Source organism: Rhinichthys klamathensis, unplaced genomic scaffold (assembly GCF_029890125.1).
Source record: "Rhinichthys klamathensis goyatoka isolate OS25496 unplaced genomic scaffold, OSU_Roscu_1.1 h1tg000275l_1, whole genome shotgun sequence".
Taxonomy (NCBI): Eukaryota; Metazoa; Chordata; class Actinopteri; order Cypriniformes; family Leuciscidae; genus Rhinichthys; species Rhinichthys klamathensis.
The window spans coordinates 2994044-3016268 of NW_026606794.1; the positions used below are offsets into that span (position 1 = coordinate 2994044).

General features: G+C 41.1%; 1 protein-coding gene across 18 annotated transcripts in view; it reads left to right on the forward strand.

Annotated features, from left to right (window-relative positions):
- sox6 (SRY-box transcription factor 6) overlaps window positions 1–22225 on the forward strand; it is a 158825-nt gene that overhangs the window by 107342 nt on the left and 29258 nt on the right. For 16 of the 18 annotated variants that reach the window (XM_056268736.1, XM_056268734.1, XM_056268737.1 and 13 more), the window contains 3 exons: window positions 3607–3730; window positions 11519–11598; window positions 20862–21011. In XM_056268736.1, coding sequence (XP_056124711.1) covers window positions 3607–3730; window positions 11519–11598; window positions 20862–21011 — 354 coding nt within the window. The remainder of the gene's footprint in view (window positions 1–3606; window positions 3731–11518; window positions 11599–20861; window positions 21012–22225) is intronic. The other 2 variants (XM_056268731.1, XM_056268739.1) reach the window with 1 other exon arrangement.

The window sequence follows — 22225 nt, forward strand, 5'->3', positions numbered from 1 at the left end:
GGCCGTGTGAAGAGAGAAAGAGGCTGCCAGCTACACAGCCTGACTGATTGCTACAGATGCTCTTCCTCAAGTACCGCGAGTTACATCCTCGCCACAGCAGGTCTTCGGGGACAAACAATAGCACCTGTTCCTCATAAGATGGGGCTCGTTCATGTATCTTTAATGAACTTTAGGGCAGATGGCGAGAAATGGCATTATCCCATCCTCTGGTTCTAAGGATCCGATAAGACAAAGGGCAGATAGGAGCCAGACCTACAATGGGCTGAGTTTATGAGGTTCGGAGCTTCCACAGGCCTGAGCTTTCCTCCTCACATCTGCTCCACTTCATTCTTTCACGCTCTTGAAGATCTGACTGGCAATACTAATGCTGCAGGCAGCCAGCCGCCTGGCACACTGACGGAGGGAGGGGTGAAATATCAGGGCTCAGATACACAAATACGGGTGAGCATGTTCATTCGTACCATGGATACTGAATATAATGAGCGGCATTAGAAATGAATCGAACACTTTAGACTATTCCGTTTATGATGCTGTAGATATATTTATGAGCCAGACTGTTTATTATTTATCTGTAAGAGATGAATTAGGCACAAGGTGATGTGAAATTTAGTTGTTTATGGTTACAGAGTAGCGTGTGTATATTGTGTGTATATTGTGTGTGAGCAGGTGTATTCTTATATCTGTCTTATTATTCTTATATCTTATATCTGTGTGTACTTAGGCTTTCTTATATATATTTCTTATATCTTATCGTAAAACTCTTTGTTTTTAAAAAACTTTTTTTAAATTATCATAAATTTAATTATCTAAGTTTTCATTTTTGTCTATCATGTTATATCTATGTTTTATTCATTCATTTTAATTAATATTTAATTCATAAATTTGATAAGTTAAGTAATATAAATATAAATATAATTAGTTAAGAATTATCATATTTCTCTTTGAAGTACTACTTTTCAGTAATTCATTTTATTTCATTTTTTATGAATTAATAAATAAGAGAAATTAATAAAATAAGAAATGTAATAAATATTTTAAAATATGAAAAAAAACGATTTACATTTCCAAGAAAATGAATTAAAACAGTATTAAACTAATATTAAGCCTATTTTTTGTATTCATTTATCATAGTTATTAATTCATTATTCCCTATATATATATATATATATATACTATATGTGTGTTTGTGTTTTTAGAAACTATTATCATGATATTTAACGTTGGTGTGGTTTAATTTTTCTTATAAGCATGCATGATGCATGCATGTTGTATATGTCTATGTGAAGAGAGAGAGAGAGAGAAGGACAGACATAGAGAGTCAGATAGATGCAGTGACTGAATAAGAGAGACTGACACATATAATAAGTGAGCTTCAATGCAGAATGCGAAATGCAATTTTTCAAAATCCATCTGTCTAAGTGTAAGCACTTTCCATTCCATTCTCTATTCCATTCTCTATTAGCAGTCAAAGCAAATTGCCAGTGATCATCTTTAAATCTTTATCTGCATTGTCTGCTCAGCTCCACCGGTCTACGTTAATTGACAGGCTTGAAAGCTAACCTTCACTATTAGTCCCCACTTTAACGACGCTTATTTGATTTGCCACTCACAGATGTGGCGTGTGTAAATTAAAGTTTAATGTAAAGGCCTCATTACTGTAAATCACAACCTCTCAAACTGAGGGCAATTTATCTGTTTGTACTGTCTCTTTTTCTTTTTCTTGCTGTTTGCACCTTTTGAAACAGCATTAGGGAATTCAATTTGATTAGCAGATGTATTGTTAGCATTGTTAGTCAGTTTGTTAGTTTCAAATGATGTCTAATTCTAGGTTGTTTTAAATTATTTATATTTGAATTAAATAAGACATTGATGATATAATTTAGGAACAGATGGGATAAGGCGTAGCAGGCCAGGTGTTTTTGTCATTACTATGTGAGCCTCTGTGCAGGACTATGTGAAATGACATGTTGAGGAACAGTTGTGTTTTGGTTCCACTTTAAAAGCAGCTGTTGTATGTAATACTGTGGCTTTAAACTGATTTGTCTTGCAAGGGTAATGTGAATAAGGCTAATGGCAATTATGTATGTGACTGACCTTAGCGGCCTTCTGAAGGAGAACAATTTACATGGTCAGAGCCTTTTCTAAAGCACTTAAATGTATCTGAGATAGTATAAGACGGTAGTTGGTGACGTCACAGACACAATTTATCTTTTCTGCCTAATAGCTCCTTTCACTCCACTTACATTTTGATTCACCACACATGCAAGCAAACCTTTTCACAAACACATCTATAAGGTCATGTTAAAGAGCCCTCTGATCTCTTTCATTCAGCATTTTTGTCACATCTGTAAAATACCAAAAAGAAAAAAAAAACTGCAGTTCTTTCACTTTGGCACAGTCTCAACTCTGTATATGCACTTTTTAAAGTGCAACACTCTATAAACAGAAAAGTGCAGGATTTTTCCTATTTATTTTTGCTTAGGAGAACTCACTTAGTCCGAATCAATGAAGTGGACCTGAACACTTGTTTATCACCTGGGGAACAGGCCCTACTGAACTCTAACATTAGGCGCTCATAAGGCGAAAGCAGCATTAAAAAAACAGAGATCGCACAGACCTCAGCTAGAAATGTTGAGCAGAAAGTGGTTCCTCAGAGCAGGTTGATTTCATGCCCCAATGCTGCAGCAGTAATTGCGTCCAGACCGGTTTTTATTGCAGGCTGATTTTAAAGAGCGATGAATGGAGAAACATTCTATAATGTGTTTATTTTGGGGGGGGCTGACCTTTATTAACCCGTTCTCCGGTTGGGCTCCCCAGAGGCGGGTCGACTCGCCTGCATTAACTCTGCGCTGGCCCACAGTAGCGGCGCTGCAGCCTGTCACCCACAGGCCGGAAGCAGAGAATGACAGCTAGATTGGGTCCGGCCAACACTCCACAAACATGTGTTTTCAAACTTCGATGGGAAGCCGCTCAGATCCCTAAATACACACAGACTTCTCATTTTCGTTGTCTCTAGTTCAGCGTGTCTGTTTTTACTCTTACACAGAGCTAATGCTATCCTTATGGACACCATTAACGTTCTCTTTATTTTGCAATAAAGCCGGAATAAAGATGAACATGGTTGAGAGCGTTTGAAAGGCACCACACGCGATGCCAGGTGTCGACGTTATACATGAAATATCAGAAATACACGAGCTTTTGGGCTCATTCCATCATTTTCACAGCTGAAAACAGGTGCTGTAAATTACTGGCCTCCCTTGGGAATGTATCAATGACCTTCCAAGAACAAGAGCTGTATTTCTAAAAGGATCCACATCTTCTGTCAGTCTCAAGTTTTATAAGCAGTGTCTACCTAACATTTCTAATTCTATCTAATAACGTATGTAGGTATTAACCTAACAACCTTAACACTGAATCAGGTGTTTATGACAAATATGAAAATAAACACTGCTGTATATGTGTGTGTGATGGTTTCTTTGAAGCATTATGGTGCGATTAAGTGCAGGTATTTGGTGAGCGTGTGCGGGTTGGACAGGGGTCAGAAAATGAGCGGTGCTGTCAGGCTGTGTTAGGCTCCTGTGTGATCTCCTCTCTCTCTGTGTTCAGCAGGTCCAGGGTCACATGCCTCCACTCATGATCCCCATTTTTCCACACGACCAGCGCACTCTGGCAGCGGCCGCTGCAGCCCAGCAGGGCTTCCTCTTCCCCCCAGGCATGTCCTATAAGCCAGGTAAGAGAACACACTTAAGCTCTCTGAGTTTCCTCTCCACATCTTTGTTCCTGTTGCTCCTTGCACACTTGGCATAAAAGGTTTTTCTGAAAATGCTTAAAAAGACATCCTCACAACCATTTCTGAAAATGCTGAAAATGTCATCCTCACAACCAATTTCCAATACCCAAAGTTTAAATATTTATATTAAAATATGAATACATTTATATTAAATGTATGTATTTTAAAATAATAATTAATGTTATTACAAATAATAATGTTACACTTTGAGTTCACCCAAATAATGAAAATGTCATACCAAACCTATATGACTGGTGGAAAACAAAAGATGTTTCAACTTTTTTTTGTCCATACAGTGAGTCATTGGGGTCCAATGATGATTTGGACCCATTTTTCAAAATATTTTCTTTTATGTTTCACAAATGAAAAAAAGTCATACAGGTTTGCAACAGACAGAATTTTTTATTTTTTGGTGAACAACCTCTTTACATATTTAAAAGTTTCAAATTTATTTTGTCAGGATAAAAAAAAAAAAAAAGGATGATAAACACTACTCTCTCACAACTGTGTTTTTGAGGGTATACAATAATGTTAACAGGTTCCTTCAGGCTGTCTTTTATTTCTAGTATGTTTTTTTCTGCTTCACCATCCTTCACTATACCTCAGGGGAACTTACAAGTCACTTTTGAGCTTGCTTTACCTCCTTATGTCTTTCAGTCTTCCTCAGCACATATTTTATCATTGCTTGATTTCCCTGACCGAATCATAGCATTGTTTTAAAGGGCCCACCCCTTTGGATTCAGAGAGCAGAACATCAAGCCCTTCTTGTCAAGGCAATTAATTCTGAACACTGTGAAGTGTATCACCTCAATGAAGCAGCCTGCTTTGGCAGTGTTCAAGACGTTTCGAGCCTTCAGAACAATAGATGGCGGGAATGAGGGCTGGAATATAAACACTGTCAGCATATAAGGGTTTAAACTTCATGGGCCATAAATCTGCTATTTTTTTAATATAATACTCTCTATGACCCTGTAAATGTTATTATATACAGTACATTTATAGTATTGATATGCACGTTTAGTCACCTTTGTGAGGAACATGTCATTGGCACTGATCTGTAGATGCTGAAGGCATATAGATTATAATAAATTAGCGTTTTATCACTATCCCATATAATTTTCTGTTTCTTAAGAAAAAACTAAAAAAACAGGAAGGTGACATCCAGTAGTGCACATTTTCCATTTTAGAACCGAAGGGCCTCTGGTGAAGCAGCTGTCGTACTTGTCCTGGCATGCCTTTTTTCTCCTTTTGTGAAAAAGAGAATTGCTCCTCACGCAAGCATTGTAAATTCAAAAACAAATTTGTAAGAAAATGCTACAACACGTACTGTAGGCTGACTCACTGCCAGTATCCCTCAACCTCATATCCAGCCATTGTTCTGGGGTTTTGGGATGTGCCAGTCTAAGTTTCTGTAACTAAACAGTTAAAAGCATATCCTTGCCTCCCAAGGGATCAGTAGCATGTGGGTGCATTTCCTTCTTTCTATTATTTTACTTTATTTTTCCCTCTTTTCTTTACCACAGATTGCTGTTGAGCAAAATAAAAATAGCAAAGTAATGCTTTTTCAGTGTAGCTGCTGATTGTTAGATCTAACACAGAAAAGGAACATCAATTAAGACAAAAATTTAAATCAGAATTTTCAAAGAAAAACGAAATGATGCAGCTCTGTAAAGAAAGCTTTCCTTTTGTCTTCAAAGTATGCCTTTAGAAACCACGTTTGTTGTCAGCACCTCATCAAAAGGTGAATATACAAGAAAAGAGAGAGAGAGCTAGACAGAGAGATGGATAAGAGGGAGGAAAGCTTCAGAAGTCAGCAGGTGAGAGTTAGATTATTACAGGGTGTGGTAGAGCAGCTAATAAATTAAGTAAAAAGGTATATGATGGAACATAAAGTCAGCTATTTTGGAACTACAAAGGCATGACAGGTTGAACAAAGAGCCTGAGGGCTTTCTTTTCCCCAGTTTGATTTTTTAATATGTTTGACATGGAAAGTGCTTTAGTACAAATAACAGCAGCTGTAATGGAATCCTTGGCGTGTGTAAAGCACTTGCATTATTCATAATTTGCTAAACAGCAGAGGGGAGAAAGTTTAGGACATAGCTTATTGCCATTTGTGCGCATGACTCGACTTATTGCCACAGATAATGCTAGGACTCATTGCTGTTTGGGATGCCCAGCGTGGGGCGGCCCGGCCGGGTCAGTGCAAGCAGCAGAGGCCCGATGCTGATGGCCCTAACCCTGCAGTGAAACAGCAGACATCCCCTTTCTCACACACTGTGCTCAATGGCTTGGGCTTGGTATAAAGAGAGGACTCAGGTCATTCTTTACTCAAATAGACTCGCGGAGAATAGCGATGATCCCCCCCGTGCAGACATGAACACATACGTATTGCTAATCGTGGATGTTCACTGCCTTTGGGATGCAATGAACCCTCGATGCCCCCGCTGGTGGGACCGCTGACAGCCAGTGATTGTACAGAACAGATACGTTCATGTCGAAGAGAAAGTGCATCAAACGTTTAGACATTGATACACTACATTAGCAATTGATGATCCCAGTTTTGAGCAGATATATCAGGGTTGTCCCTCATTCAGAACTGAATTGAGAATTATTTTTAAATTCCTGAATATGGATGCAGTATTATTTGTAATAACATTAATTATTATTGTATTATATATATATATATACATTTAAATGCAATTTATATTTGAATTTCAGACTGTAAATTGAAAATGAATTGAAATTCAAGGAAATGCATATAATTGTAAAGGTTGATAGGCGATGGATGGATGGATAGATCAACTTCCTATGGGGTATGCCAATTAAATTCAGATTTACACTCATGAATTCAAGGGAGCAAATTCTTCAATTGCTATAGATAATTTTCAGTCACTGTTCCAAGTAGTTTTGTTTTATTTTTATTTTTATTTTATTTTTATTTTTATTTTATTTTATATGCCTTTTTATTTTATAGGAGGCTGGAGTGTAGAGAGGAAAGTATGGTTAAGAGACAGAGGAACATGACGTGGCCAACAGCTCTTACATGTTCTGAGCATGTGTTGGACCACAACTCTTAGCAAAGTATTTTTTTTTAATAGAAAAGAGCCTTCAATCTTGGCTTGGAAGAAGGGCTCTAAGCAGGGTAGACACTGAGCACTTTAACAAAACCGTTGATTTCAAAGAGAGCCCCGCTCTTCTTGAATATTACACATGCTTGGCTCTTGGCATCAGGTGGAGTAGAAGTGAAGAGGTTGCAGAAGGAGCACTCTGCCATCCAGTCCTCCCCGTTCTCCTCCACCTTTTAATTAGCCTCGCAGCCCTCGCTTATTATGGAGCACCGGCCCGCATCAGCGGTAGTGGTGCCCTGTGCAAGACCCTTGGGTCCTTCTACTTGAAGAGGCCCCGTTCCAAGTTTGGCAGTCCAAATTGGCCTCGATTTGCAGCATGATACCTGGCTGAAAGAGAATACACTATGAAGCTCTCTAGTAATGCCTTTATGTGAGAAAGCACTTTAAGCATTATTTAGCAGCCCACCATTTTATAAAGTAAAGAAGACAGAGGAGTATTGTGTTCTGAGCTGAGAGAGTTTGCCCTTTCCTGCTTGGTGTCTTTGCAAAGCTTGCTTTGATAAGGTACCTCTCTAATAAAGTGATGCTATCACAGGGGAATTACATGATGTGTGAGCCAACAGCATAGTTTTCAGTCACTTTTGGATACTCTGGCTGGCCCTGTTACATGGGGATAGCTTATGTTCAGTGTTGGTCAGTTTTGTATATAAATATGTGTGTGTGTATATATATTCATAGTTGCTTGATTTTTTTTTTAAAACATTTCAGTGCATCAATAATATCTTGTTGCATTATTATTATTATTATTATTATTAACATATTAATTTAGCAGATACTTACAATGGAGGAATACAACCAAGCAATTCATCCTAAGGAGGCAGAAATGTAAATTTGTCTTTGTTAGTTTTTTGTGATCAATGACAAAATCATACAAAGTTATTAATCAACATTTTTTTCAGTTATTTCGTTTGATGAGACTAAAGGGGGTCGCACACCGGACGAGAAGCGCAGCGCCGCGTCGCGCAGCGCCAGGTCTTTAAAATTCGAACACATTATTCTCTATGAGTGTACACACACCGGCGGCGCCATTCGGCGTCTGTCCGCGGCGCCCAGCTATGGCTCAGGATCTTGTTCAAAACCCTGCCGCGCCACAGAGCGCCATTTGCATAGTTTTATATTAAATTTACATTTATTTGTCTCAAATCGTCGTTAATGTACATGGCTTCACCCCGTGCTGTTTTCACTCGGGTTAGCTAAACGCTAGCTAAATAAATACTATTGTATTATGTGACATAGTTGCCTAGACAACGGATAACGTTACAACAAAATAACAGACTCAACGTGATAGACACTTTTACTTGATTAACGTTCAAACATCAGCTATTATTCAATGAACATAAAAAAATAAATAATTAATCAAGATAAAACACACATCGTGCAGCTCTTCTACCAGGAGTTGATTCAAAATTGTGCTCGCGCCATTAGAATGTGCGCGTCCGGTGTGCGATACCTGGAGTTGTCCTAGACGTGGCGCGACGCGGCGCTGCGCTTCTCGTCCGGTGTGCGACCCACTTAATACTGCCTAGTAGTACCTAGCAGTCTTCTCAGAGGATGCTGAATCAGATCTGAGGGAGCCCACTATTGGGCCCCAAGGTGGGTTGATAATAAGCTCTTGGCCCTTGGCCTTAGCAGGCTTGGAGAAACAACCCGATTGGGCAGTGGCGTCACTGGAGCCTCCCTGGCATCCACTGGTTGGAGACAGGCAGAATTGTATGAAGGTAAATCAGTAGCTAAACTCGAGAGCACGTAGATGTGAATTTGAGAACTTGTACAATAAATATTCGTACATGTACGCGAACATTTACACTCACAGCTCCGATGTGAAAACCTGTAAAATAAAAATCTGAACTTGAACGCTGAGATTTGCACTCGCAGACTATAGTCACAAACCTGTATTCTGAATTTGAAGCTGCAGACAAGCAGTCACAAATGTGTAAAATGCCATTCACAGAAATACAATGACAGTCACAAACATGTAAAATATATTTGCACTTCTTCTAACATTCAAATTCGCAGTACAACCTCAAATTGGCACTTGCAACTTCTCAAACCTGTCACTGCAAGTTCAAATTTTGCGCCTTGACTTTTGCTACTCTTTTCGCGATATATGAGGTGCAAAACTGATTTGTGCACTTGTAACTCAGTGGCGGTGAGAGCAGAAGGGGGGCGGGAGCGGGGGTGTTCGAAGGAGCCGTTTTATTTGTTGGCGCCTAGCCAATGAAATGGGACTTCTATTGTACGCGATGATGTTACGAAACCCGGCTCCTCGTGGATGTTCTGAACCACTAACATGGCTTAATGCATTAGACTGATTTAAAAGACATAAATGATATTATCAAACTTAGTAAACACAATAATGCATACTACAGAAAAGCAGATTAGCACAGAATATGAACGCAACACGTTAACTTAAGACAGTGGTATTAAAAGACCAAACTCAGGAAACACCATAAAAACTCGTTTAATTGTACGTTAAGCATTTCCTCTCATTGAAAACCAAGAAAACGCTTAATGATGCTTAATGGACCAACAGTTATGTATAAAAAAAATAAAATAAAATTGTTATACATTATTAATAAAACAAAGGCAGCTGGTTTATTTGCACTGAACACAAATTTGCTTTCTTTCGTCATATTCTGTGCTCATCTGCTTTTCTGTAGTATGCATTATTAGTATGGTGTTAATATCACTAAGTTTGATTATATCATTTATGTCTTTTAAATCAGTCTAATGCATTAAGCCATATTAGCGTTTCAGAACATCCACGAGGAGGCGGGTTTCGTGACATCATCGCGTACAATAGAAGTCCCATTTCATTGGCTAGGCGCCAACCAATAAGACGGCTACTTCGAACACCCCCGCTCCCGCCCCCCTTCCGCTCTCACCGCCACTGAGTTACAAGTGCACAAATCAGTTTTGCACCTCATGTATCGTGAAAAGAGTAGCAAAAGTCAAGGCGCGAAATTTGAACTTGCAGTGACAGATTTGAGAAGTTGCAAGTGCCAATTTGAGGTTGTATTGCGAATTTGAATGTTAGAAGAAGTGCAAATATATTTTACATGTTTGTGACTGTCATTGTATTTCTGTGAATGGCATTTTACACATTTGTGACTGCTTGTCTGCAGCTTCAGATTCAGAATACAGGTTTGTGACTATAGTCTGCGAGTGCAAATCTCAACATTCAACTTCAGATTTTTATTTTACAGGTTTTCATATTGGAGCTGTGAGTGTAAATGTTCACATACAAGTACGAATATTTATTGTACAAGTTCTCAAATTCACATCTACGTGCTCTCGAGTTTAGCTACTGATTTACCTTCATAGAATTGCCTTTTAAACTAGATTCACTTTCAGAGACTGACATAGAGAAAGCTGGCAGCCGATCTCGTACTTGAGACACTGGCTGCCCACCCATCCCCCAAACCATTAGCCTTGGCCTAGTGTTCTCGGCTGGCACTTGACCTGCCCATGGCTCACATGACATATCACCACAAGCACAGAGAGAGAGAGAGAGAGAGAGAGAGAGAGAGAGAGAGAGAGAGAGAGAGAGAGAGAGAGAGAGAGAGAGAGAGAGAGAACCTTGAACGATAATGACCCCCTCTACGACTCTCATTGCACTATTTGAAATCTGTTCAGTTGCGTTCTTTATTCACTTCTGCCATAGGGTGGGATTGAATTACCTGGCTGCATCACAATGTGCTGTGGTCAGTCAGAAGTGTGTGTGGTGGTGGTGGGGGTGGGTGGGTATATGTTTACCCCCATGCCTGTGGCTTAATAGCTCCATATGTTTGTGAGAAGAAGTGACAGGCAGAAGTGGGGTCTGAAAGAGGGCCAATTCCCCTTCCATGGGCACACTTCATTCAAAGCTCTGCTTTTAGAGCCAGAGACAGTGTTATAAACACCAACCACACTAAAAAAACACATCTCACACACTTAACACACTTTCAGATGCACTCATTTCTGGATAAGTTTACCAGAGCTGTATCTCCAGGGGTTTTGTGTTTGAACCTGTATGTTTTTTTTTAATCTGATTCCTTTTGTGTTTTCTGTTCGCCCTATTGTATTGCTTAATTCTATTGGATACGTTTGATCTCATGATGAAAATGTCCTACAAGCTGTATTTGCATAAAATTTGGTCTTGTTAAAACCTGTTGAAGTTGGCGTCAACACCCTCTCTCACACATTCATATATTATTGTGCCAGATCACATTGTAAAACACATAATGGCATGTAGAACAATAGTTTGACTATTCAAGCTTCTCACAGAACATGATATTGCGAAAAATAAAGTAAAATGGCATAACCTTGCGCACATTGCACACCCAGATGAGAAAGGACTGTGCAAGTGTGGGCAAAGATAAAAAAGGGAAAAGGCAAAAAACCCGAGTGTGATAGAAAGAGAGACGTTCCAGTGTAAATCCCACTCTGCTCTGGCCAGCTAACTCTTTTGTGAGTGCAGATGTTTGGGCTGAGTGCCGAGGCTGGGTGCAGGCAGGCCCACAGGAACTGTGTTGGCACTTGTCTGGCCTGCCGTTGGGCCGTTCATTGTCTCAACCTGTGCGCATTGTTCACTATCTCCCCCTCCTCCTTTCTCCGACAGGTGATAACTACCCGGTGCAGTTCATTCCATCCACAATGGCAGCTGCTGCCGCGTCAGGACTCAACCCTCTGCAGCTCCAGGTATGTACAGTCACAAAAGAATTTACGGGCAGTGGGCCAAGCCCTCAGCACCGTGTGAGCAAACCAGCTGTATGCTAAATAACAAGTTAGAGCTAAATCACTCACACACCGGTCCACCCCTACAAGCTTAACACCTTCCATCTGCAATATAGCCCGTTTTTACAGCGCAGCCTTGCATGGGAACCGGGTGTTGCATCAATGAAGAGTATTTCAGGGGCCCCTCATACCTGAATTGCTTTATCTGTTGACACCGTTCAGAGTAACTTTGTGGTATCATAATGATGGAAGAGCTTCCAAGACCCTCTTGGGAACATTTCTCAAATGCAGTCTTCATGTACTTTAATATAGATTAATATTTTCATTCAAGTTTATCTCATCATGTTTGTCATTTTAATTGTTTCTTTTAATCGTGATTTTTGCTTTGTTTACTTTGTCACACACATAGAGCAAGTTTTTTTTTTAGCTGATAGCAAGAGAAAGGGTTTTATTACAGCAACTAATGTCATTAGTCCTTCCTGTTTAGATTATTTGTAAAATTTGTGCTTTGAAACTTCTTAAATGTTCCTTGAAATTCTTCAAACAAAGACTGAACAAGAACGAGAGTTGAAGGCGATACAGCTCACAGCCCTCTGTGGATTCATTTATACATTTTTTTCCTCACTTTTTTTATTCATAGACAGTTGTTGTTTTGTCAACAACAATGGTAAGTGGTTGATAGCAATTAGACATTAGGCTCTCTGATAGCTAGGAATGTTACAAAACAAAGCTAAGAGCGGAGGGAGGACGACGTGCAAGGGAGAGAGGATAGGGGAGCGTTTTGTACTTTTTCTTCTTGCTGATACATGTGCACAATTTGTCCTTCGGAGCTTATCGCTCTCAGCATTAATGAGCCTTGGCAAGTTGGAACAATGCTTGCAGCTGGAGCTAGAAAAGCCTTTGCTATAGCATGCGACTTTGGGGAGAACAATCATCTGCGTTGAAGGTGTGGAATGTGTCTATTCATGTTAAAGTGTATGTAAAAATGTGCGTGCACTTGTATGAGCGAGCTTAAAGGGGAGGGAGCTTGTGAGCAAAAACTGATTAAAAATCATTTCGATCCGTACGTGTAAGCGTGTCTTCCATCCTCCCTTAGGAGTAAGCTGCGGTGGCTGAACCAGGGCCCGTCCCGTCTATTTATAGCGTTCCTGATGGGCCAGCTCGAGTCTGGGATAGTCATATATCAGGAGACACCGAGACCCCTTAGCCATTCATTGTGATAATACATTTAACTCTGGGAATGGGCTGAGAGCAAGTCTCTGAGTCCATGACTTTGCTGACCTTTAGAAAATACCGTAAACACAAATGAGTTGCATTCCCATTAATTGAAGTTTGTCTTTCAGCCACAGATTTAGCCAAGCAGATTGGTATTTACTCTCGGTACCCTTCAGTCTAAGAAAGCCCTGCTAGTCAAACATACCCTTTCCGCCTCAACTGAGCAGCTATCATCATGCGAAAGATGATTAAAAACGATCAGGACAGAGATAGGGGAGATGAATCTCATTCCGAGTGCAACAATAATGCCATTAGTGCTCGCGTTGCACCCATCTGGCTAAGACTGAGAAGTTGCGTGCAGAAGTTCACTATGAGGACAAAAGGACAGGCAAAACATTATTTTGAAATAAAATGACAACCGACAGATGCAGAAGAGGTTGTAATTTAGTGGGGAAGGGCGATTTGGATTGATTTGTTCGGCAGTTAGCACGTGCTAGCATGCGGATGTGGCTGCTTTTGTCTCTCTTCCTTCTTTGAGCAGAAATAACAAGCTTTGAATTCCTGTCTTAAATCAAAGGAAGCAAATCTTTTAAAATATGTCAGATAAATGAGGGCCAGCGCTAGGTCAGTGTTAATGAGAGGTATGTATGGATTTGTCTGCTGTGTCTGGGTGATTATCTGTAATGGCAGTATCACTGAGCTCTTGCCGCTTATGCATCACTGATCCGCTCGGTGGGAGTGACCTCACCTCTGAGATCCCCACTTCCTGTGCCAGTGGACCCACCCACCCTGTGCCAATGGCTGGGTGCATCTGTCTAATTAGAATATCTTCACTTGTCAGCAATTCTGGCAAGGTATCATTTTCCCTAATTTGCTCAGTTTAGACTGGGGAAATATATGAACCTTAAAAAATGCTCTGATTGGAAAGGAATTAATTCCCACAATGCTGTGCTCGGTCATGCAGGAAGAGGGACGGCCGCTCTGCCAGTCTTAATGTTGTCGATGCTACCACTCGCAATTTTACCGTGTCATAACAGTAAGTGGGCTGCCTGTGGAATCTTTCTTTCTCTCTCTTTCTGTCTTGTCTCTTCCCCGTCACCCTGGCCCGTCCTCAGGCTAACAAAAGGCCTCAGGTCCCGGGGAGTGGAAATGAAAGCGGCCAGGCGATCTGAGAGCGTAATTTGCTTGTCAATACATTTCCCTCGACTGGCGGCACACGCGTACATGCGCCCGCTTGTCACCCCGTGTCCCAACGCGGCAAGTAATTTCGTTCAATGCATTCCTGACAGATTGGCCCTTGTCTGCAAGTCACCAGAGAAAAGCCGCTCAAACTATTCCCCAGACCGCATGCCTCTCTTCATTAAGACCCTCTCAGGGTTCAGGATGAGCTGGGCACGGCCTCAAAACAATGGCTCCATCCCCCGGCGTTGCCTCCCTATTAGAAGTGACACCTCTCACCTCCAGGCGGAAATTGTTTTCGGATTGTAGCCGTATGACCAGACAGTCTAAAAGGAATTATCCTAATTCTACAAAAGAATTCGATTTTATTTTTTGTCTGTTTGAATTGCCACTTAATTTGGTAGCATTCAAGATCACCTTACATCAATTGCTTAGAGGAAAACAATTTCCTTAAAGCCATTCTCTCCTTGATATATTGTTTTGCCACAAGTTCTATACAGATCTCAAGTCAACTTGTGAGAGGCCTGTTTTTTATCATTGGAAGCAGTCTTTTGGGTTTAAGCAGTCCTAAAATAAAACATCATGGGATAAAAGCAGAACATCTGGGTTTCCCCGTGGCATATAATAGAGGGAGCAAACACAAATAGGACATGCTGGCCTCTCTCTTGCTCTCTCTTTTACTCTCTTTTCTTTTCTCCCTCCTTTCATTATTTCCTAATCCTTTTCTTTCTTCATGAAATTAATTTACTGTTGAATTTAAGGAGCATATTTAAAAAAAATATGATATATATTCTGGGGTCTAATTCTGGAGAGTCTCTGAAAGTCTTTGAGACCCCAATCAGAACACGAGGGTTAAATCTGTGCAGCATTTCTTAAGCTAAAGGTGCTTTATTTCATGCTATCATTACTGCTAAAACATTTGAAGACTGTACTTGAGAGTCAGGGAAACTTCTCTGAAACTTCTGCTGGGGTTGAGAAAACGAGGGAAGAGAGGAAATACTGTGTTATCTTTTGTTTGGATGCTCATGTCTCTGCATTCCGGATGTGTGGAGGGAGCAGGGCTTTCTGCCACGGCTAACAAGTGGAGCACTTTGACTATGAGCTGCAGAAATGAGAGCGAACAGCTGCTGGTGTGATTGAGGAGGAGAGGAGAGAAAGAAGAAGAGGGGAAAGGAGTGGCGCGTGCTGTGCGAGACAGACTCCGGAGAGATAGCCAGAAGACGAGAGGCAGTATGAGCACAGGGCAGAGGCTCTAATGGGAGGGATAGGTGGACATCTGGATGGACAGAATTGTAAAACAGAGAGGCAAGTAAACAGATAGTGAGAGATGCAAACCATGTAGCTTAAGATGACCACCTGGGTTGATGCCAGCGCAGGGTTATTAGCATAGGCTTGTGTAGCAGAAATTTATAGGACACATCATACCTTTCAAGTTAGTGAAGCTATGTAAGGATAAAGATGGAAAAAACTAGGCGGATGGGTTGAGATGGGGGGAGGGAGCAGGCTGGGCGCCAGCAGATGGGACAGATGTCTGGCCATACTGGAAAGCATTGGCGCAGCGCACTAGCGCACCCCTGCTTCCCTTTCTGACATCTGGGCCAGCCTGGGTCAGCCCGCCTGCCTTGGGCAATGAGCCTGGACAAGCCTTGTGGCAAACGGGCGCGGGCGCCCCAATGCTACTGAAATGGCAGAGTCGACCATGCGGCAGTAACAGTCCTCTCTCCATGCTTCTGCTCAGCTGTGGCCATAGTGAGTGCCGAGGAGAACACACAAACACAAGAGCCTTAGTGTATGTAATTTAGTGTGTATAGTGTGCGTATGTTTTGACGTATGATAATGTATCAGTGGGGTTTTTTGGCCTCGTGGATACGTTTCAGTGAGCTCAGACTGGGGCCTATGCGGATAAGTTGGAGAGACAGTCATGCACCATTATAGCTAGAAGCACTTAAAATTGGCTAAATCTGCCACTGTATTTCACAGCATCTGCCAGAGTGCAGTCAGCCCCTCTCTTTGAGAGCAAACAAGAGACTCAAGTTGTTGTTTTTTTCCTTGCATGATGGCCTATTTGCCCATCATATGTGCTGAAATCTAGTGTTTCATGAGCCATTTCGGTTTGCGGTCTCATTCTGTTATAGCACAAGCACAGAAATGCAGAAAATATGCACACTGTGAACACAATAAAGGTAAAGTACATTACTGTTCAAAAGTTTTGGGGTCAGAAAGTCTATTTATTTATTTTTTAAAGAAATTAATACTTTTATTCCGCAATCATGCATCAAATTGTGCATCAAAGATTTAATCCACAATATTTGCAATGCAAATATTACAAAATATTTCCATTCTAATCAGACATTGAAGAGTGGAGTAATGGCTGCTGAAAATTCAACTTTGCTATCACCGGAATAAATAAAATTTGAAATAGCCTATATTAAAATAGATAACAGTTGTAAAATAATTTTACAAAATCAATGTTTTTGCAGTTTTTGGATACTTGGATCACTTCTTTCAAAAACATTATCAACTTCAAACTTTTGAACGGTAGTGCGCATAATTTTTTATCATTAATTATTTGGGATAAGGCCAAATGTGTTTTTACAACAAGCTTTGAGCATAAGGTTTATTTTTATTTTATTTTTTAAACTTTATTTATAGTGTAATGGAGTTTAGACAAGAACATTTGGGTGAGAGAGGGAGAATGGGATTGCAATACGACCCAGGTCAGACTCGAAATTTTACAGTATATGTGCGCACAGCTCACTGCACCACAGCTCTGTCTTTGAATGCCATTTGACAAAAAAAGCGTAACCTTTCTTAACCGTGCCTTTTCCATAAACAGTTTATCTTGAGCGTTTACATACCTCTACGCAGAAGTGGAGCACTGAATTAGATCTCCGAGACACTTGAAAGCAAAGTATTCCTGAGTGCTGATGCGTCCAGCAGCGGTGTGGTCTGAAAGTGTCGGGTAATCTGGATTATCTGCAAAAACTGTTGTTGCAGGCAGAAATGGTGGGTTCTCTCATTTAACCTCTTTTCTCTCCAGAGGGGTTGTTTTTAATTATCAGAGGCTAACCGCCTGACCTTGGGCCGGACTCCACTCATTTGGAATCCACGGACTGTGATATGGGCTTGGCTCATATGTGCGAGAGAGGGAGGCAGGAGATATTAGTTGGTCTGCTTGTGTGTGTGTCGCTTGAAGTATGAAGACTGCGGGCGAGCGAATTGAAAAGCCCCATTTTCAGAGCCCCTCTCTCTCTAACTAAGCTGTATAGCAGCGAGTCATTTAATGCTCAAGTGGACAAAGGTATTACCTGAGTCACTGGGGTGGATCAGGCCTTTTCTCTGCAGGCCTTTCTGAAACCACATGCTGAGAGCAGCTCAACATCTCTGCCTCTCTTTTTCTTTAGCTCTCTTTAGGCCTCTCTCCGGCCCCACTAGTGTTCTATCCCCAATGGCTCCCATTTCCTCAGAGCCAGCAGCTTCAGTACACACTGTAATAGCTCTCCACTGTGTCAGATTGCTGCTTATACACCACTTTGTATGTCTGTTGATGTTAGCGCACACACGTGTTTTGAGGTAGCAGCTGATGCAGTGCTCATCTTTTGTTCCTCTTTTAAAGAATCAAAGCCAATAACCAAATTGAGGGAAGTTTGAGAAGTGTCAAATAAATGTTTTACGATACATTATATAAAAAAATGTATTACATTATATTAAATTAAATTACATTATATTATTCCCAGTATTGTGTAAAAATGTTAAACACATTAACAGAACATTAAATGCTTCACAAAAACATTTCTTTAAAGTGTTCCAGTAGAAATTTTCAATTTCAGATTTCGAAGATCAAACTATATATCAATATGTGATCTTTCACTCCTCATCTGTGAGACAGAAATAGTGGAATCTTTATTTTTGTAGCTAGATGTTAAGCATTAATAGACAGTGTTAACTCAGACTGATGATGGGATTGATAGATTGATGGGATCAACCATGCTCAGCCTTTTAGTTTTGTGGGGCAGGGGGCATGAAGCCAGCTTGTCCCGGCTGCCCTGTTCCCTGTTCGGCCATTGACTTTCAGCATAACCCTCATTAGCGCTGGCCCTGTCTGCTGTGGAGACCCTGCAGTATGGCTGGAGGAGAGGCAGAGGAGGCCCAATGGAGCCCTGCATTACATGCCCTTCAGACAGACTACCACATGTGTCCTCACACCACATCAGCAGTCTCTCTTTCTCTCCGTGTCTCTCCTTTTGTCTATTTTCACACCTTTCAGCATCAAAACACATGGCCTTAATACACAAGCCACATTGTGCACAGCTTGGTGTGATGGACACATATGAGAGTGTTGAGTGTCTTTCCCCTTCCTGCCCTTGACGATAAGAAATGAGCTACACGTCACACCTTTCTGTTAGTATTTACTGTTATATTGCAGCGTCTTTTTGGCTGAGAGCATCCAGACCGCTTTACTCCTAACCCTGTGGCTTTGACCTGTTAATCAGGCCTCACAAAAGGCAGTCTGACTGGCTCTAATTTGAAGCAAAAGCCAATTACGCTCTTTTTCCGGAACAATAAAGTTCTTCCCACGCAAGGTCAGAGTCCCTCTGCCCATCCACATCAGCAGTGGCTCGCTGTTAACAAACATCTGTCCAGCAGACTGGGCCGAAGGCTTGTTCACAAGCACACAAACTCAGTCAAATACACACACTCACAATCTCGGTCGCTTACTACCTATAGAGATACAAAAAATAGCGATTGTGTTTTTAACTTTGCGGGACAAAGGCTTTCTGTTTACTGGGCTGGCGAGCTGCGCTATCACTGTGTGAACCTAATCAGCCTGCCATTTCCGCTGTCCGTGTGCCGGCGCTTGCCCCAGGTCTACCGCAGAAGAATGACCCTTTTGTGCGGCACTAATGTGCAAGCGTTTAACTTTGGGACCGGAGAGCATTTTAGTGTTTATATCTCCTGATACATGTAGACACAAAGCACTTTGTCTGGCCTCAGGTTTTTCTGTATGAGTGGCTGAGGTGGGGCAGGCCACTAATGCTGGTGCCACTTTTTCCATTTCAGACAAATGGAGTCCTTATGTAGCCTAGTAAGGAAAGGGAAAGGAAATGAGAGCAGAGAGAGCTCGGGTACATGCGCATTAAAAAAACCTTTATGCTTTTTTTGGGGGGGTTGAAAATACAACGGCTGTGGCTGTAAAAACAAATGGATAATATCACTGGGCCACTATTTTTAGGGGAGACTGAAAAAAATGTCTTAAATGTTGGCATTGTAGATTTGGGCTTGTCAAATCATAAAGTGAGGAAAATATAGTATCACTTAGTTTGATCTAGAGTGAGAACTATTGATTTTTACATTTATGATCCAAGTATTTGTTACCTTAAGTAATTTTTTGTGTTTGTTTTTGTCAAATATGATTAAATTAATTAAATTATTTAAAAAAATGTACACTGTAAAGAAAAAAGCTGAGAGGACTAACAGATAATGTTGTGGCAGAAAATTACTTGTACCTTTTTAGGTTTACTGATATTACATTCAACCCTAAAACACAACACAATGCAATGCATACTGTAATTCAAAATGTGGTTCGAACAATCCTTGTTAAAAAAATTCCTTGATCGTTACACGGAGCCCCTTAAGGGACCTTTGCAAAACTAAAAATATACAGACTTTCACGTGCTCACGAGAAATGTATCTTGCGCGCACGAGATACGTTTCTTGTGAGCACGCGATAGTGTTAAGTTAGTTAGCAAGTATTATAACTTTATTGTCCACCAATGTGGAAATTCTCCTTTTTCAAATGTTTCATTCATATTCAATGTTTTTAGAGCTGATTTTATCTGATATTATGTCCCATGCCCTGGTTAATTTTTTTGACCCTGGTGTGATTCATCGTACTTAATGTAAGAGTCAAAAGACAATATAAGCATTTACCTGCTTGCTTATCAATATTTGCCTGAGGGAAAGCAACAGAAGTATGATTGTTTTAAGCGTCTGTGAATTATACACCCTGCTAAAACAAATATCGATAATGTTGTACGATTTGACATTCTAACCCAGGATTTTGTCTTTAATTGATCCGTTGCTTTGTTTTTTTAATGGTGCTGTTATTATTTTTTCTGCCTGGTGTGTGGGTATTAACGATGTGTTGACGTAAAAATCCTTCTCAATAGGTTATGACAGACAGTCAGTCTCAAAGCTGAAATCTAAACCTCTCACACACAGTCTCCACTCAGTGCTGATAAGTGATTGACAAGTTGCACTTCAGCATGTTGAACGAGTACCGCTGGAAGGTTGCTGATGTTAGCGAGCGTGTTGACCATGAGCCAGTGAAAATAAGCAGAAGAACATGAATTCTCTTTGTTTTCCTGTCTTAATGAATGTTTTTGTTATAGCACATATTGGAAACTCGACTAACTTGAAATTGTGTAACTTCAGGGGAACGTGCTCTGCGCCATCATAGGGGGAAGTTCAGGTGTCTCAGTACCGACTCGAAAAGGCGCCAATTCAAGTCAAAGAGGCTTACTAGAGGGAGCGATGGGAAGGAAATCAGATCTTAGAAGCAGCTAAGCTTCAGTCTGCAAATTTGGTGTGATGAGTGGAAAGACGAGTGGCTCCAAGTCTCTTGTATGCGAGCCATTGCTGTGTGGTTTTTTGGGGCTGCTGTCTCTCCCTGGATTCAGGCTTTGATATACAGTTAGACCTTTGATGGAGCTTCTATGCTGGGATGGAAAGGGGAAAAGAAAAGCAAGGGAGAGAAGAAAAGAAAGAATAAAGGCTTTGAATGGTGTCTGGCTTTGGATGTTAACGCTTGTGGGTTGTCTCCCTCCTTACAGCAACTCTACGCCGCCCAGCTGGCCAGCATGCAGGTCTCTCCAGGAGCCAAGATGCCTCCGCTGCCCCAGCCCCCCAATTCTGCCGGGCAAATCTCCCCGTCTGGCTTGAAGAACGAGAAGAGGTCCTCAACCCCCCTGGCTCAAGTCAAGGTACGGTCCCAGCCCGTTCTGATGTGCGAGTGGAGTGGTGCTTGACCTAGTCCTCTCCACTTCCTTGTTCACTAAATCAGCTGTGGTAGGTACAGCAGCGAACAAGTGAGTGAGAGCTTGCCACTGGTTCTTCTCTTGCTCTGAGCCCATCAATCTGGGCTGCTTTTACAAGGCACCCGCTCTCTCAAGCAGAACTCTGTGGACAGGGTTGCTATGGTTTTCCTTGCTCCTGGAGAGCAATTTTTGGAACACATGGTTTTTCGTGACAGAGACTGGCCCACGTTTTCCTGCGCGTTACATTTAACTTGGACAGAACTGAGGCAATGACATCAGAGGCACATAATCTAAATATATTGATGAGGCTACAATGATGTGATGACTGTCTTTTGTTTCTTTTATAAGATCAACAGTCTGGTCCTCACAGCATATAGTGCTTTTCCATCAGTCTTCACTGATATATATCATCATTTTGCTTTTTTGTGCTGCGGCTGAAACCTAAAACACTTGCACATTTGGAAAAGTTTAGTTTAATATCACAATAGAATGGGGGTAAATCATTGAGCTGAACAGTAGTGTGTGCGTAGCGCCCGTAATCCTCGTCAGTTGCTCAGCTAAGCTGCTCCTCCGGGGCTTTTGGAGCGCTGCCCTTGGAGAGCGCCGCCATATATCAACATCTCAGAGCATACGGTAAGATCATTGGCAATTACACTGAGCCAGAATTCAGAGTCGGACTGGCATTTTTAGACACTCTACTTCTGTTAATTTAGCCAACACGTGTTATTTGAGATACGCTATCTTAATATTGATCAAAGATGTTGCGCGATTTTTGCCCCGTTAACTCCATATGTAGATATGCTGTGCTTAATTAGCTAGCAATCTGTTTGTTTGTCTAGTTGAAGCGTAATTGAATGACAAACTGTTATTGGCAGTCAGATTTGTAAAGAGCTGGGGGCAGTCTCTGTATGTGGCCCATCTGTTTGGACAGTACAACACTGCCAGTGAATTTTTTTTCTAGCCTTCACAAGATGCATTAATATGATTAGATGTGCTTTTAAAGTTGTTCTGGATTGATGATGCGATTTTGACACATTATGTATTGTTTTACTCGTCAACCAGCATATACACTACCATTCAAAGGTTTTGGGGTCGGTAAGATTTCTTTTTACGTTTTTAATAGAAGAACCTTATATGCTTCTCAATGCTGCATTCATTTG